The sequence below is a fragment of the Lygodium microphyllum genome, chromosome 17 (genome assembly GCF_053477565.2).
Source record: "Lygodium microphyllum isolate KBCC chromosome 17, Lygodium_microphyllum_v1.1.10, whole genome shotgun sequence".
NCBI lineage: Eukaryota > Viridiplantae > Streptophyta > Polypodiopsida > Schizaeales > Lygodiaceae > Lygodium > Lygodium microphyllum.
In genome coordinates this window covers 132,951,188-132,964,655 of record NC_141151.1, presented here as the reverse complement: position 1 = coordinate 132,964,655, position 13,468 = coordinate 132,951,188, and the positions used below count along the sequence as shown (strand labels likewise).

Genomic DNA, 13,468 nt, shown 5'->3' with positions numbered 1-13,468 from the left:
TACAAACCCATTCGAGTCCCCAAAGGATAAAGGGGTGTGTAGGTGAGAAAGAGGAAAATCGTTTGCTATAATTTTGTCCGCGTTGAATCGTGTCCGCCGTAGCTTGCGCAGACGGTTGATAAACATTTTTCTCTCCTCCAATCACAATTCTCGAATTAGAACAATCTTCATACACATCTCAATGAAGGCCGTTCGGAGATGTGTGAATTGAATATTAGGTCCAAGGCAAAATGTACTTACGTTTGTCCGGACATGTTTGCACCCAGCCTTAGGGTGGCAAGTTGACGGTCGACACAATTGGTAATCCTTGTGTCTGCCAAGAGTGTTTAGATTAAAAGGAAGCCACATTATTTTTAAGGATGTGGTTCTTGGCAAAATGGCTACGTGGGAGTGTCTTATTGGTTTTGAAGTTCATCTGCGAGGGTTGAACCCTTGAGAAATTCACTTTTTCAAAGTTGTTCAGCCCAACCAATGCGGAACTGATTGAAAAAGCCAAGTTTTACGGTGCATTTTACGGGGAGAATAGAAACTAGATACATCTAGAAGCATGTCTTTTTTCTCATTTCCGAGTGTGGAGTCTCAACCCACCCTTAGTTTCACAAAGTTCCACAATAAACTTTTGTCCAACGAAGAATGGTATGAACCTGACTTAAACCAAAGTTGCTGCAGGCCATGCCCTCGTCACCCTGCATGGATGCATCACACCCCGAGATGCATTCTGGAAGGCGGGATGTGGTGAATCTCTCTCTCTCTCTCTCTCTCTCTCTCCTATGTGCTGATTGACATTATAAATCTTGTCCCCAATAATCAAGGCAATCGAGAGAAAGATCATGGAGGCTGGGTTTCGCTGTGTTGATCGGGTCGCATGGACAAACTGGCAGCCTGGTAACGAATACCGCAAGGCCTTGTCAATCAAGAATGTTAGCAGGGTGGTGCAGGTATAACGATCAGACAATTATTTGCTAATTTGTTGAACAGGGTGGTGTTCGTTTTGTGTCCTTAACTTTCTATATGTTTCCAATTCAAAGATTGTCTCTATACTCGTGTGATTGTGCTCTGCAGACTCTGCATTGGGACCCTCCCAGTTCCCCCAACTTCTCAACAGAATATGCTGATCCAGTCAGACTCAACCCTGATGTCACCGCTGTTATCAACATCACTTTCAAACCCACAAAATTAGACAATTATGAAGGCAACCTTACTTTCTCTGCAACGAAGGTATGGCTATTGTACCATCAACAGACAAGTTTCAGCCGTATCATTCCCGAAATGTAAAAAATAACAGTAGTGATCAAATGCCCTTTCATTTGATCTGCAAAAGAAGCAAGAGATATAGTGAAATTCAACCAGTCACTGTCAAGCTGCCAAACAGGCTTTTTTACCTACTAGGATTGGCTGTAAGTTATGGCTGTCAACATGCTACAGATGGGGATTTTACGTTGGTTTGGGAGAATTTGCATCAAGGAAATCCTATGTCTCCTTATATTTTTGTAAAAGAGGGATATTTTAGAAGTGTTCCACCCATGTGGAAAACTCATAATTAGTGTATTTTTTATCTTGGATTTTGCAATGGACAATCAATATTGTCAAATCAAATTACTTTGTAACAAGCACAGATCCATAGCACTGCGGTTGTAGCCTTGTGATTGCATAAATGCATCAAACTTATGGTACCATTCCCTAGGTGCCTGCTTCAAGCCATATAGACTCTTCTTTAGCTTGCACACTAGGTGTTCCCTGTCAGGGCCTGCAAAGCCCTTAGGCTGCTCCATGTAAATATCATTATGCAAGTTCCCATGTAAAAAGGCCGTCTTGACATCCATCTCATATAAGTCCAGGTCAAGCTGTGTAACCAAGGCCAAGACTAAGCGTAGGGTGGTCATCTTGACCACAGGAGAAAAGACTTCATCAAAGTCAACACCATGCTCCTGGTTAAAATCCTTAGCAACCAATCGAGCCTTGTATGCCGGCTTGGGATGTCCACGGGTACTTTTCAGCTTATACACCCACTTGTATGGCAAAGCCTTCTTACCTTGAGGCAAGGAAATCAAATCCCAAGTCTGATTCTTATGCAATGAGTCAAGCTCAGATTGCATAGCTCTCTCTCAAGAGTGACAATTACCCCTGTGTATAGCCTCATCATAAGTGAGAGGCTCTCCTGCATTTATAACCAATACATAATCCATAGAGAGCGCAAAATGGTCAGGAGGTCGTCTATCTCTAGTAGAACGCCTCAACCCAGGCTCTACTGCCTGACCGACATTCTGTCTAACATCAGTATGTCTAGCATCTGGGCCATGAGCATCAGGTGATGCCGCACGCTGTCTAGCTGGCCGTGGAGCGGGCTGAACGGGAGCAAGTGGCTCCTCCTGAAAGATAACTCTGCGTACCTCAACCATTTTCTCGGCTGCTTATATATTTTGTCCTCATGAAAGATGACATTATGGCTATGGATCACTTTCCGCGTCTGCGGATCCCATAGACGGTAACCCATTTCTCCTGCATCTCCATAGCCAATGAAAATGCATTTGACACTTTTAGGATCCAGCTTATTGCGTTCGTCCTTGGGCACATGGCAGAATGACTCACATCCAAAGACATGCAAATGATCATAAGAGAGGGGGGCTTGCCTATCCATACCTCCTCTGCAACCTGAAAGTCAATGCCACTGCTAGGCGACATGTTAATGAGATGCACTACAATAGTAATGGCCTCAGCCCAAAAGTGCTGCGGTAAGCCAGCTTGGCTAAGTATGCTATGGACCCTTTCCTGAATGGTTTTATTCATGCGTTCAGCCATACCATTCTAGGAAGGGTTGTAAGGGGCGGTCAATTGACGCTTAATACCCTGCTCATCACAAAACTGCTCAAAAGCACGTAATACATACTCACCCCCATTATCTGAACTTAGGCATTTTAGCTTTTCCCAGACTGGTTCTCTACCAATGCAAGCCAATGCTGAAATGTGTCTAAGACATCGGCTTTTCTATTTATGGGATAAGCCCAAACCTTACGTGAGTAATCATCTATGAAAGTAACAAAGTACTTTGCCCCACCAAGTGACTGATAGGGCATGGGCCCACATACATCTAAGTGTACAAGAGCCAAGGGCTTACCCATGCGTTTCTTACGAGACTTTTTATGCGTATTTCTAGTCTGTCTGCCATATAAACAATGTTCATAAGAATCAAAATGCAAAGAGTCAAAAGGCGGAAGATACTGCAAAGCACGGAGCATTTTCATTCCTTTAAGGAACATATGCCCTAAACAAGCATGGCAAAGGGATACATGGGAGATAGAACCCATAGACAAAACATGATCCAATGTAGCTCCAGACACAAGTAAGGGATAGAGGCTACCAGACTTAGCACCTCTTGCAAGCACAAGCCTTTCACGAGTAATCATCCATGCAGAGTCTCCAAAAGACACAAAATACCCTGCATCATCAAGCTGTCCAGCTGACATAAGGCTGCGAGTCAACGCAGGTACATGGCATACATCATGCAAAACAAAAGAACTGCCAGAAGAAAACTGCAGCCTAATATCTCCAATGCCCACAATGTCAAGAGACCTGTCATCACCAAGATGCACAGAACCAGACATGGTACGATAGGTATGAAACCAATCTCTACAGGGTGTCACATGAAAGGACGCACCCGAATCCAAGAGTCAGCACTGCGCATACATAGAATGTATCTTAGAAGCCTGTAAGGCATCGCATGAAGAAGTTGCAAGTATATAATCATCATTTGAATCAGTGGTCTGCATGACATCAACCTCTTCTATCTTCACACTGGACTTTGCAAGTACAATACTGTGCTCAGAAGATATTTTTTGTACTTTTTCTTTTCCCTTTTCCTTGCGCTTATCATCGCGCATTTTATGGCACTGCGGCCTAATATGTCTTGCTTTCCCACAATAATGATAGGTAAGATTAGACTTCCGTCCACGAGACTTACTGCGACCACGTGACTTGAACCTGGACTTCTAAGAGTCTCTGTCCTTATGATCATTATCATGCTTGGCATCTCTGCCACCTCTAACGGTCAATGCATGTGAAGAGCAGGAAGCATCATTATTTCTCTTGTTGATTTCCTCAATCAATAAAGCACTCTCAACATCTTTGATTTTCAGCCCATCAAGCTTGTTCGTGCATATGGCAGTACAGAAGACATCCCATGATTCAAGCAAAATGCCAAGCAGAAACAACGGGTGTAAGTTGTCTTTGAACTCGATACCCTGTGACAACAGACTCTTCATGATAGCATGAAACTGACTGCAATGAGATGAAAGGGAGGTCTCCTCCTTCATGTGAAGATCCATTAACTGCTTCAGCCAATACATCTGTGATGCAGGACTCTGTTGTGCATAGAGCTCCTGAATCTTCTCCCATAAATCCCATGCACTCTTATTCTCATCTTCAACAACATTATGATGGACCCCTTCTAAGAGTGACAAAATAATGGTAGACTTGTATAGCTCATCAACTTCTATCCAAACATCATCATTCCTATCCTCAGGTTTAACACCCTTGAAACGTAAGGGTTTAATCTGTAACTTTTGCACCAAAACCTGCCATATTTGGGACTTCCAATATCCATAGTTGGTACCATCCAACTTGGCAATGTTAAAGAGAGCTGTATCTTTTAGATGACCAGCCATACTGTCCCAAATCAAAGTAAAAAATCAAAATTGCAGATTGCTGTAATTAGCAGAAAATGCACTAAAACCACTGCTAAAACTGGCTGAAAGAGTGGATTTCACTAAGAGAAGCACCTGTCCACCAAATATGACCAAGATAACATCAAATAGTAAGCATTACCCTCATAGAAGTGCTCAAAATCTGCAGATTTCAGCTTGCTGTAATAAATGGTAGCAGTATGTAAAACTGTCCCAAAATGAAGCAATCATTGATACATATGTCACTGCAATTGCCACGTAGCAAGATACATCCAACATTGAGTGCCCAAGGGCAAGAAGGTACCAAGAACTATCAAACCAATCACCTGTCAAGCAAGAGACATCTCATAGGTCTAGAAGTTATGCATGTAATGGGTCTCGGGTTAAGAGAAGAGACTAAGCACAAGCACAACTGATAGAGCAAGAAGCTCAATGCATAACCATCCAAGATGCATACCAAGCTGACAAACCTGTGAGACAGAGATAGGTGCCGGCCCCAATAGGCGTATCAAATCAGCTCACTACAGACTAATTGCAGATATAAAACTCTCAAGAGAGCAAATGCATGTAACTATCTCACAAGCTCAAGCTCAAGTGTAAATAAGACTCTGTGTACATCCGAATATACCAAGAGGTTCCCACTGGAAGTAAAGTCAAATGCAAAGAGAGCAAGCAACGCTCTAATACATCGAATATATAGTATCAGACATGCCAAATCCCAGTAGGGTACATTCGGAGCATAAATCCCAAGCTATCTCAGACTCGTAAAGCATAAGCTTGAAAGCATTCAAAGAGCATGTAACTGACAACCAAATGTAATGCCCAGTAGATCCAAAATGCTCAAATATATCTGAAGACGAAGCTCCAAGTAACTGTCAAGCATGGACAAACCAAGTGGCATCCATATCTAACGAAAGCATAAAGACAAGAAGCTTAAATGTCAAGCAGTGACAATAGACATAAACCGGTTTAAAGCATGCCAAGTGAAGCCAAATGCCAGTAATGACGACCAAGGCGGAGCCTATTCCAAGCTCAAAAGAATTCCGGAACCAAGAAGAAGCATTTGACAACCTCCAGAGGCATTGGTATGATCATTCAAACCTCCAGTAAGCACCCCGTATCCATGAACTGATGCATACACCAAGTAAATGAACTTCAGCCCACTGTATTACAGCAAGCAATTTATTGTTAAATGAAGTTCAAATGATGCTCAAATTTGCTCCAAATCAGTCCCAAAGCATAGACATAGCATCCCATAACATCTGGGCATCACCGAGCATCAATAGGCATCAAACGGGCAATGCCAAGAAGCATCAAACAGTAAATGTCAAGTGCTGCCCTGTTTTGACAGTCCTGGGACTGTGTATACAACAAAGGGATGAAGGGGAAGCACTCGAATCGATCACCGGGAGCCAAGCACTAATGCCGGGGAGTTCAACAATGCTCGAGTAGGTTGCCAAGAGTGTCGGGAAGCCGAGGAAGAGCAGGGAAATGCCAGGAGCACGTCAGCCCAGCCCCCTAAAAATGCGCCGAAATTTGCACTGGCTATTCTTGGGGACTGGGGGGTTTTCAATAATCCTTGGGGGCACTTGGCAATGTTGAGGGGGCTCCAATGCAGCCCGAGAAGAAGCCAATGAACGTTCAGAAGCTCGGGGATGAGGCGGGAGATCAAAACATACCTGCAAATGAAGGTGCCATGGCTGCCATTGAAGCTCAGGTTGAAGCTCTTCAAATCCGGGCTGAAGAGAATGCTGGGCAAGCTCCAAGACCTTTGCTCTGATACCAGTTGAAAGGGAAGTGGAACCCAGGAGGAAGAAGCTTGACGGTGAGAGCTATGGTGGATGGAGAGCAAGAGCAAGAGTGAGAGTGAGACTCAAAAGCGGAAACTCCAACAACCACAATGTGTGGCCGGGCCTTCCTTTATTCAAACTTTCACTAAAAGAATAAAGAATAAATGACTGTGACGGGCACCCACCATCTGCAGTGTGCAGTGGCGGGTACTGTCAGTGTAGTAATACACGGGCGGCTAGGCGGAGGTGCCTTTACCCCCAACAGTGGGGGGCTGTAGGGGCTCTGCGTGGGCTGACAATCTAAGGTCCGTGATCACTCTCCACCATCTTGGCTCTAGGCCCTCGTGCCTTTGCCTCTCAGTAGCGCGCTCTCTTCGCTCGTGGTCTCCTCCTCTGTCTAGCCTTGTGCCTTCTCTGGCGCTTTGCATCACTCCTCTGACACGTCTTGGGTCTACCACCTCCCTCGCCCCTGGAGGAGGTCTAGCGTCGGCGTGTCTTGGGGCATTTAGCTACTGCAAGATGTCCAATCATCCTGCAAGCAAAGCACTGACCAACGAGGCCTGTATAAGAGACTGGTTGGATAAGAAAGCCCCCGTGAATGGAGGCTATCACTCGGACCGAAGGGTATCTGGGTGGGCCTTCTGAGACTGCGTCAGCAAAAGTCCTATCCCTCTGTATGATGTGGCTGAATGCACTACCAATCTCAGAAAGGTATGGTGTAAAATACTCATCAAGGTCAGGAAAAGAGATGGTGATGGCAGCGCCATCTCCAAGCAAGGAATAGTCCCGGCCCTTGATCCATCTGTCAAAGTATGCTACTGAGGTCCTAACATCAAGCGGGCTGGTAGTGAGCGCTTCCTCCATCTGCTCGGGTGAGCTGAACTGGAGTCTGAAGCATCCCTTTCCAAGGGGCACCACTCGCATGATACTGGGTGGGGTGCTAGTAAGAGCAGATTGGATGGAGTCCTTAAGAGTGTGGATATGCAGACAATCTCCAACCATTCTCTAGGCCAAGGATGATGTTTCTAGAGCTAACACTCTCTCCCTGAGTGTGTCCGAAGCAAAGCGGATCGGTGGGAAGGCATCAGCTGAGTGTGGGGGGGGGGGGGGGGGGGGAGGGCGCGCTGCGCTGGAACCCCTTGGGGATGGTGGAGGACTGGCTGCAATCTCGGGTGATACACTAGCTCCATGTGTTGGTGGTGCGGGTGCTTCGTGGTTTGTTGGCGCAGGGTATAGCCGTTGGTCTGCCTGTTGAGGTTGTGCACGGGAAGGGGAGATGGAGGTTGCTTGTGCAAGGAATCTTACGAAGGCTGCAAGGGTGGATGAGGAGGCTGAGGAAGTGTCCATGGCTGCGAAGTGAGGAGAGAGTGCAGGCAAAGCAGGTTGAGGCGTGGTAGGCAGCAGGACAAAGAGTAACAAAGTACATCACAAATACAGTGGTTGTGTGAACACTATCTCCCTCGTCCAATGGTAGGCGACAAATCCTATTAACAATATGGGCAATAGTTGCAAATTCCACATGCTCCTTCCATGCCACTTACTAGCCTATAGCCATTGAGGTGAAGCACATTCTCAAGAGACAATGTTCACACAACCATTGTATTTGTGATGTACTTTGTTACTCTTTGTCCACACAACCATTGTATTTGCGATGTAGTAGCCCATAGCCTTTGAGGTGAAGCTTATTCTCAAGAGATAGTGTTCACACAACCATTGTATTTGTGATGTACTCTGTTACTCTTTACAGAGTTCCTTGTACTTTGTATTTTTCCTCTGGTTTTTCTCCAAGGTGTTATTAATAGAATTCTCTTTTCTCGGAAAAAGAGAAAGGTCTGCAGAGGTTACAAACATCTCTCCATGAGTGCCTTGAAAGACCAGTCCAAGGAAAACTTCCTAGGCTCTAGGATAGTCTCCTCTTATTGCTCCATAGCTCATGCATGCCACATGTACACTACCATAAGTAGCTGGCGTTTTTGAACTATCAAGTCAAAAGCATACAACAAAACTCTCTCTCCAACACTGGCTCATTTAACCATATTTTTGGCCATATACCTTGGAAGTACAGTCAAAAGCTGGCCATTGAGGACAAGGGTGAGACTTCAACTAAGTTGCAGTCTTTACCAGTCTCAATCAAACTTGATTATTGACTGAATAAAAAATTTACTCTTATCAATTAGATGATCTTAAACATGCCCCCTGTAGGATCACATGTTCTTGAGACCAGTTATTTTTCATTAAATGAATCTCTTGTTTTTCTGTGGTGAATCTATGAAATGAGCACATCAATTTTAGAAATCTATCAAAGCATGAAACCTGTGTCTGAGGAGTGTTGAATATATTTATGCAGGGATCATTTTCAGTAGCTTTAGAAGGTATTGTTTGTACAAAAAGTGTTCAATTTCCCGAGGAGCTAAGCTTTGGAAACTGTGCTGTAAAAGAAACAACAACAAAATTGTTCCAATTTAGAAATCCTGGAGATGGGAGAGTGTTATTTGATTGGCTGGTCCAGCCACCCTTTTCAATCTCTCCCAAGGCAGGGTTTTTACTCCCAAGACAAGTTGTATCTGCAACCTGCAGTTTCTTACCTGAAAAGGCCTGCCATTACTCTGCAGAGGTACAGTACCGTTGGGAACTGGAAGCAGGAAACAAAAGCAGTAAATTTCTAACAAGCTCATATTGGACAGCCACAAGTAAAATTGCATAGCTTCATGCAACTGCATTGATTTCACTGCATGGGTAGCAAGACAGAACACGTTCTCAAATGTAAAATTATTGGAGAAATGATTCACCCTTATGTGTGAACTTGGCTTAGGCACTTTGTATTACAGCTTCCGATGAAAGATTACAAATGAGCTTGGATGGAACTGGCAAATATACATTCTTACGCATCACACCTACAAATCTTGAATTTGGGAATGTGGAAGTAGGTTCAGCAAAAGAAATGTCGTTTCACATCTGGAACACATCTGAAGTACTGGCACGAGTCCAAATTCAATTAGCTGAGGGCTACACCCAGCCTTTATCAAGAGTATTTATAGTTGACCCTACAGAATCATCAGTCCAGCCGAAAGAACATTTGCAAGTAAAGGTATGTGCCACGTGGATTCACAGTTCTTCTCTTTCCAATGTGAATATCAAACATATAGATACTTGTTAAAAATTTCATGTAAATATGAAAAGAATGAGAAATAATATATATTAACTATCTTCTTTAGATCACAAAGTGTTGAATATAGAGAGACTGCATCTCCACAACCAACCTGTTGAAGAAGACTAGCCAGAAAAACAAATCAAAGCTTTACAGGTCGAGCGGCTGTTCACAGGTGGGCGAGGGCAGGGCTCGAGCAGGGAAGAATAGACCCTACGCTGGTCTGTGATGGAAGGTGTGGACAATTGGGACATTTCATTTCAGAATGTGATAGAAGCCAGGAGGTAATGTAACCATCTTTGGATCGTGATAAAGATGACTTGTCAACACTCGGTTATGGATGGTCCTGAGTGACAGGCCTGCGATGCTTTTGCAGCTGAGTCTTTGAAATAGGACATGTGGTCTTTGTTGCATCCCTCTTATCGTTCTCTTCACCATCCAAACACATGGGCCGAACTGGATAGGATTTATGTTTGTCAAAGTGATTCTTTTCTCCCTGCAATCATTGATATGTGGATAGCGAAAGCATGTCTTGTTTGATCACTATCCTTTGATCTTGGAAATGACACATCGACCTGTTCATGCCTATAAGGCTCTCCTAGCTCGCTTGCCTCTTCGTTTCAATCAATCCTTTCTCCTACAAAATTAGTTTCTGGAATGTATTCAGCTAATAATTGATTCCTTTCGTTCTAGGGTCCTATTAGAAGGAACAGAAGCATGGTCTATTTTTAGGGATAATGCGCATATGTTATCCCGACAGTATGGTATTCAGCATGCTTCCATTTTATGCGCTGAATTGCTGCATGCACAATCTTTGTTGGCCCATTCGTTGTCTTTATGTCAGTTCGGGAATACCATTGATGACTTGCTTACATGCATTGAATGGTTGAAAGGCCAAGTCCAATCTTTTCAGGAACAAGAGTATGCTAAATACAAATTGCTGTCCAGAGCAGAAGCTTTGCACGATAACAATTGTCAATCTCACCAATTCTTTGCTCGATTACATCATAACTATGCCCGGGAAAATATTGTGCGTCTGAAGAATGAGCAAGGTGTTATGGTAACAGAACCTGCATCCATCATTCAGATGTGTGTAGATTTTTATAAATCACTGTTGGGCCCTCAAGAGATTCTGTCTGATGCTGTACACTCAGCTCGTAGATACATTTGTGATCTGGTTAGTAATCAGGTTCAGGCAGAATGGGTAGCCTTAATGGAGGTGGATATTTCAGAGGATGAAGTGGAAGAGAGTTGTCCCATTTGTCTAAAAGAAAAAGCCCTGGTTGGGATGGGCTTCCTAATGAGTGGTTTTCAACCAATGTTGAGCAACTTAAGGATCCGTTGATTCGCCTATGTCAGCAAGTTTGGAATTCCAGTGTCATGCCTTCAGATTGGAAGATTGCAATCATTCGCTTATTGCCCAAGGTTTCCTCTCCTACTTCTTTGAAACAATGGAGACCCATTTTTGTTATGGGCTCTTTATACAAAATCTTTTCAAAAATTATTGCCAACACATTGTAGAAAGTTTTTTCGCAATTGGTTTATCCACGCCAATACGGTTTCATTAAGGGTCGGAATATAATGCATAACATTTTGAATGTTCATTAGGCCAGCAGGTGGTCGTGCTTCAGCTTAATATTAAAAAGGCATTTGATCATGTAAGCTGGTCTTTTTTGAGGCAGCTAATGTTCACCATGGGTTTTGGGCCACGTATGGTTTCTATTGTGGATACTATTGGTCAGGGGGCAGTGGCCCGTATTGCACTCAATGGAGGGATCACTGATGAAATTACCTTATCCCGCTCTCTTCAACAAGGCTACCCTCTCAGTCCTTTGTTGTTTGCATTAGTTACTCACCCGATGCTTTCTTTGTTGGATAAGTTGGCCAATCAAGGTGAGCTAGTTGGTTTGTCTCTTCCCAGTGGGGCCCAACTTGTGGGTCAATCTTTGGCAAATGATTCCTTTATGTTTCATAAGGCTGATCCTTCGAATGTTAATCGGGCAATGGTCGCGTGGAAACTTTCTGCTATGGCATCGGGACTTCATATTAATGCTAAAAAATCCACTCTGCTCTCTTGTATGGAAAATGATTTGTAGGCTTTGGGTTGGAATGGTATTGTGATTCCTAAGGGGAATATAACTAGACACTTGGGTTATCCTATTGGGGTGGAGGTAGCTCCTCGTGCCTTGTTGGATTGGATGGCATCTCGTATTCATGATCGGTTTATGTACTGGAAGTCACAAGGTTGGCCTCTCCATGTGAGACTTGAAGTTGTGCAATGCATTATGATCAGCATGATTTTGTTTTCTTTGCCATTGCTTCCTTGGACTAAGAAGTCCCTATTGGATTTGGTTCAACCTATCCGATTCATGTTATGGAAGAAGAAAGGAAATCGCCTGTGTCAGGTGTGGATTTCATGGCAGCACATGACTACTGCTAAAAGGATGGGGAGAGTAGCTCTCTTGGATGTTAATTTTCATATGGTTGCTTTGAGGTTAGCTCTTCTGCAGGCTCTTTGTGTACACACTCATCCTTGGACAGATATAGCAAATTTTTTAATAGAAATTTTTGGTATTTCTCATGGTAGCATGGTTATTCATGCTTCTTGGTGGCACATGCTTAACTCCACAAGATCTATTAAGGTCTCCCAGTCTTTTCTCCTTTCCCATATGAGCGCATCTTGGTAGGCGATGTTACATTTTTTGGTTTGGCACGTGCTTAACTCCACAAGATCTATTAAGGTCTCCCAGTCTTTTCTCCTTTCCCATATGAGCGCATCTTGGCACGCGATGTTATATTTTTTGGTTTGGCACCCCCCAGATTCTCGCACGGAGGAGAATTCCCTCCTTCAACTTGTTGGACTGGCCTGATAAAGATCTACAGAGAGATACAAGTTTAACCGGATGGCTCGTTTGGGGTTGCAATCAGTCCAGGATGGAGTCATTCCTAGATAGGCCCATCTTTATTCCTTTCGGCGTATTCGCTAGCACTTTTGATTGCCTAGAGGGTATCATGTTATTTGGACGGCCATACAAGACAGACTTACGAGCTACTATCCTTTGTCTACATTATAGCTTTTGTCTCCTTGGCGTGATTGGATGTTTGTGATTCTTGATGATTTCGAGAAAAGGTCAGCCAATCAGATATATCATCAAATGGTAGAGGCCAAGAGATGGGTCACGGATAAGGAAAATAAAGTATGGCATATTTGGGAAAGCAAAAGGAAGTGGCAGGACAGATTCATCTAGCTCTAGAAATATAAGGTTCCTTATCAGGGAAAAGTGTTTATATGGAGGCTACTTATTGGGGCTCTTTCAACTAGGAATGTGCTGTGAGCTCGTAAGATCTCTGCTGGGTGATGCATATTCTATACTACATGTGATGAGACAATGCTTCATCTTTTTGTCTCTTGCCCTATTGCAAGACAGATTTGGATTTTTATTTTCTGTGACAGATTTGGATTTTTATTTTCTCTGTCTGGTCCTCGTTGACTCAACACCGGATTCCAGCTCGTTTGTGGATTTTGGGGAAGATGACCTCCATGACCTCTTTGAGTTCAGATTATTTTTGCCTTTTTCATTTCCTTAGATGGACAGATTTGTGGCATATTTGGCGTACTCAGAATGCCTTCATTTTTGATTTAGTATCTGGTATTCATGGTCATGTGGTTCAAATCGGGGGTTTAGTGTTGTGGCAAATCATCTCTATGGTGTTTGTTGATTTGGTTCTTCCCGATATTGCTGCTCCTTGGTTGGACACTGTTTGCTCCACACCAGCTGTACTTTCAGTGTGACATTTCTGTGTTAGAGTCTGTGTAGACTTTCCTTCATGTCTGTTATTTTTTGTTATTT

The 13,468-nt window shown here is 43.6% G+C and overlaps 1 protein-coding gene across 1 annotated transcript in view; it reads left to right on the top strand.

Annotated features, from left to right (window-relative positions):
* The first annotated feature begins 636 nt into the window (after window positions 1–636).
* LOC148022374 (cilia- and flagella-associated protein 65-like) overlaps window positions 637–13,468 on the top strand; it is a 34,335-nt gene continuing 21,503 nt past the window's right edge. Inside the window, exons 1-5 of the mRNA XM_087697994.1 lie at window positions 637–735; window positions 813–938; window positions 1,063–1,218; window positions 8,817–9,083; window positions 9,282–9,557. Of these exons, the coding sequence (XP_087554120.1) occupies window positions 673–735; window positions 813–938; window positions 1,063–1,218; window positions 8,817–9,083; window positions 9,282–9,557 (888 nt within the window). The 5' untranslated portion in view covers window positions 637–672. The remainder of the gene's footprint in view (window positions 736–812; window positions 939–1,062; window positions 1,219–8,816; window positions 9,084–9,281; window positions 9,558–13,468) is intronic.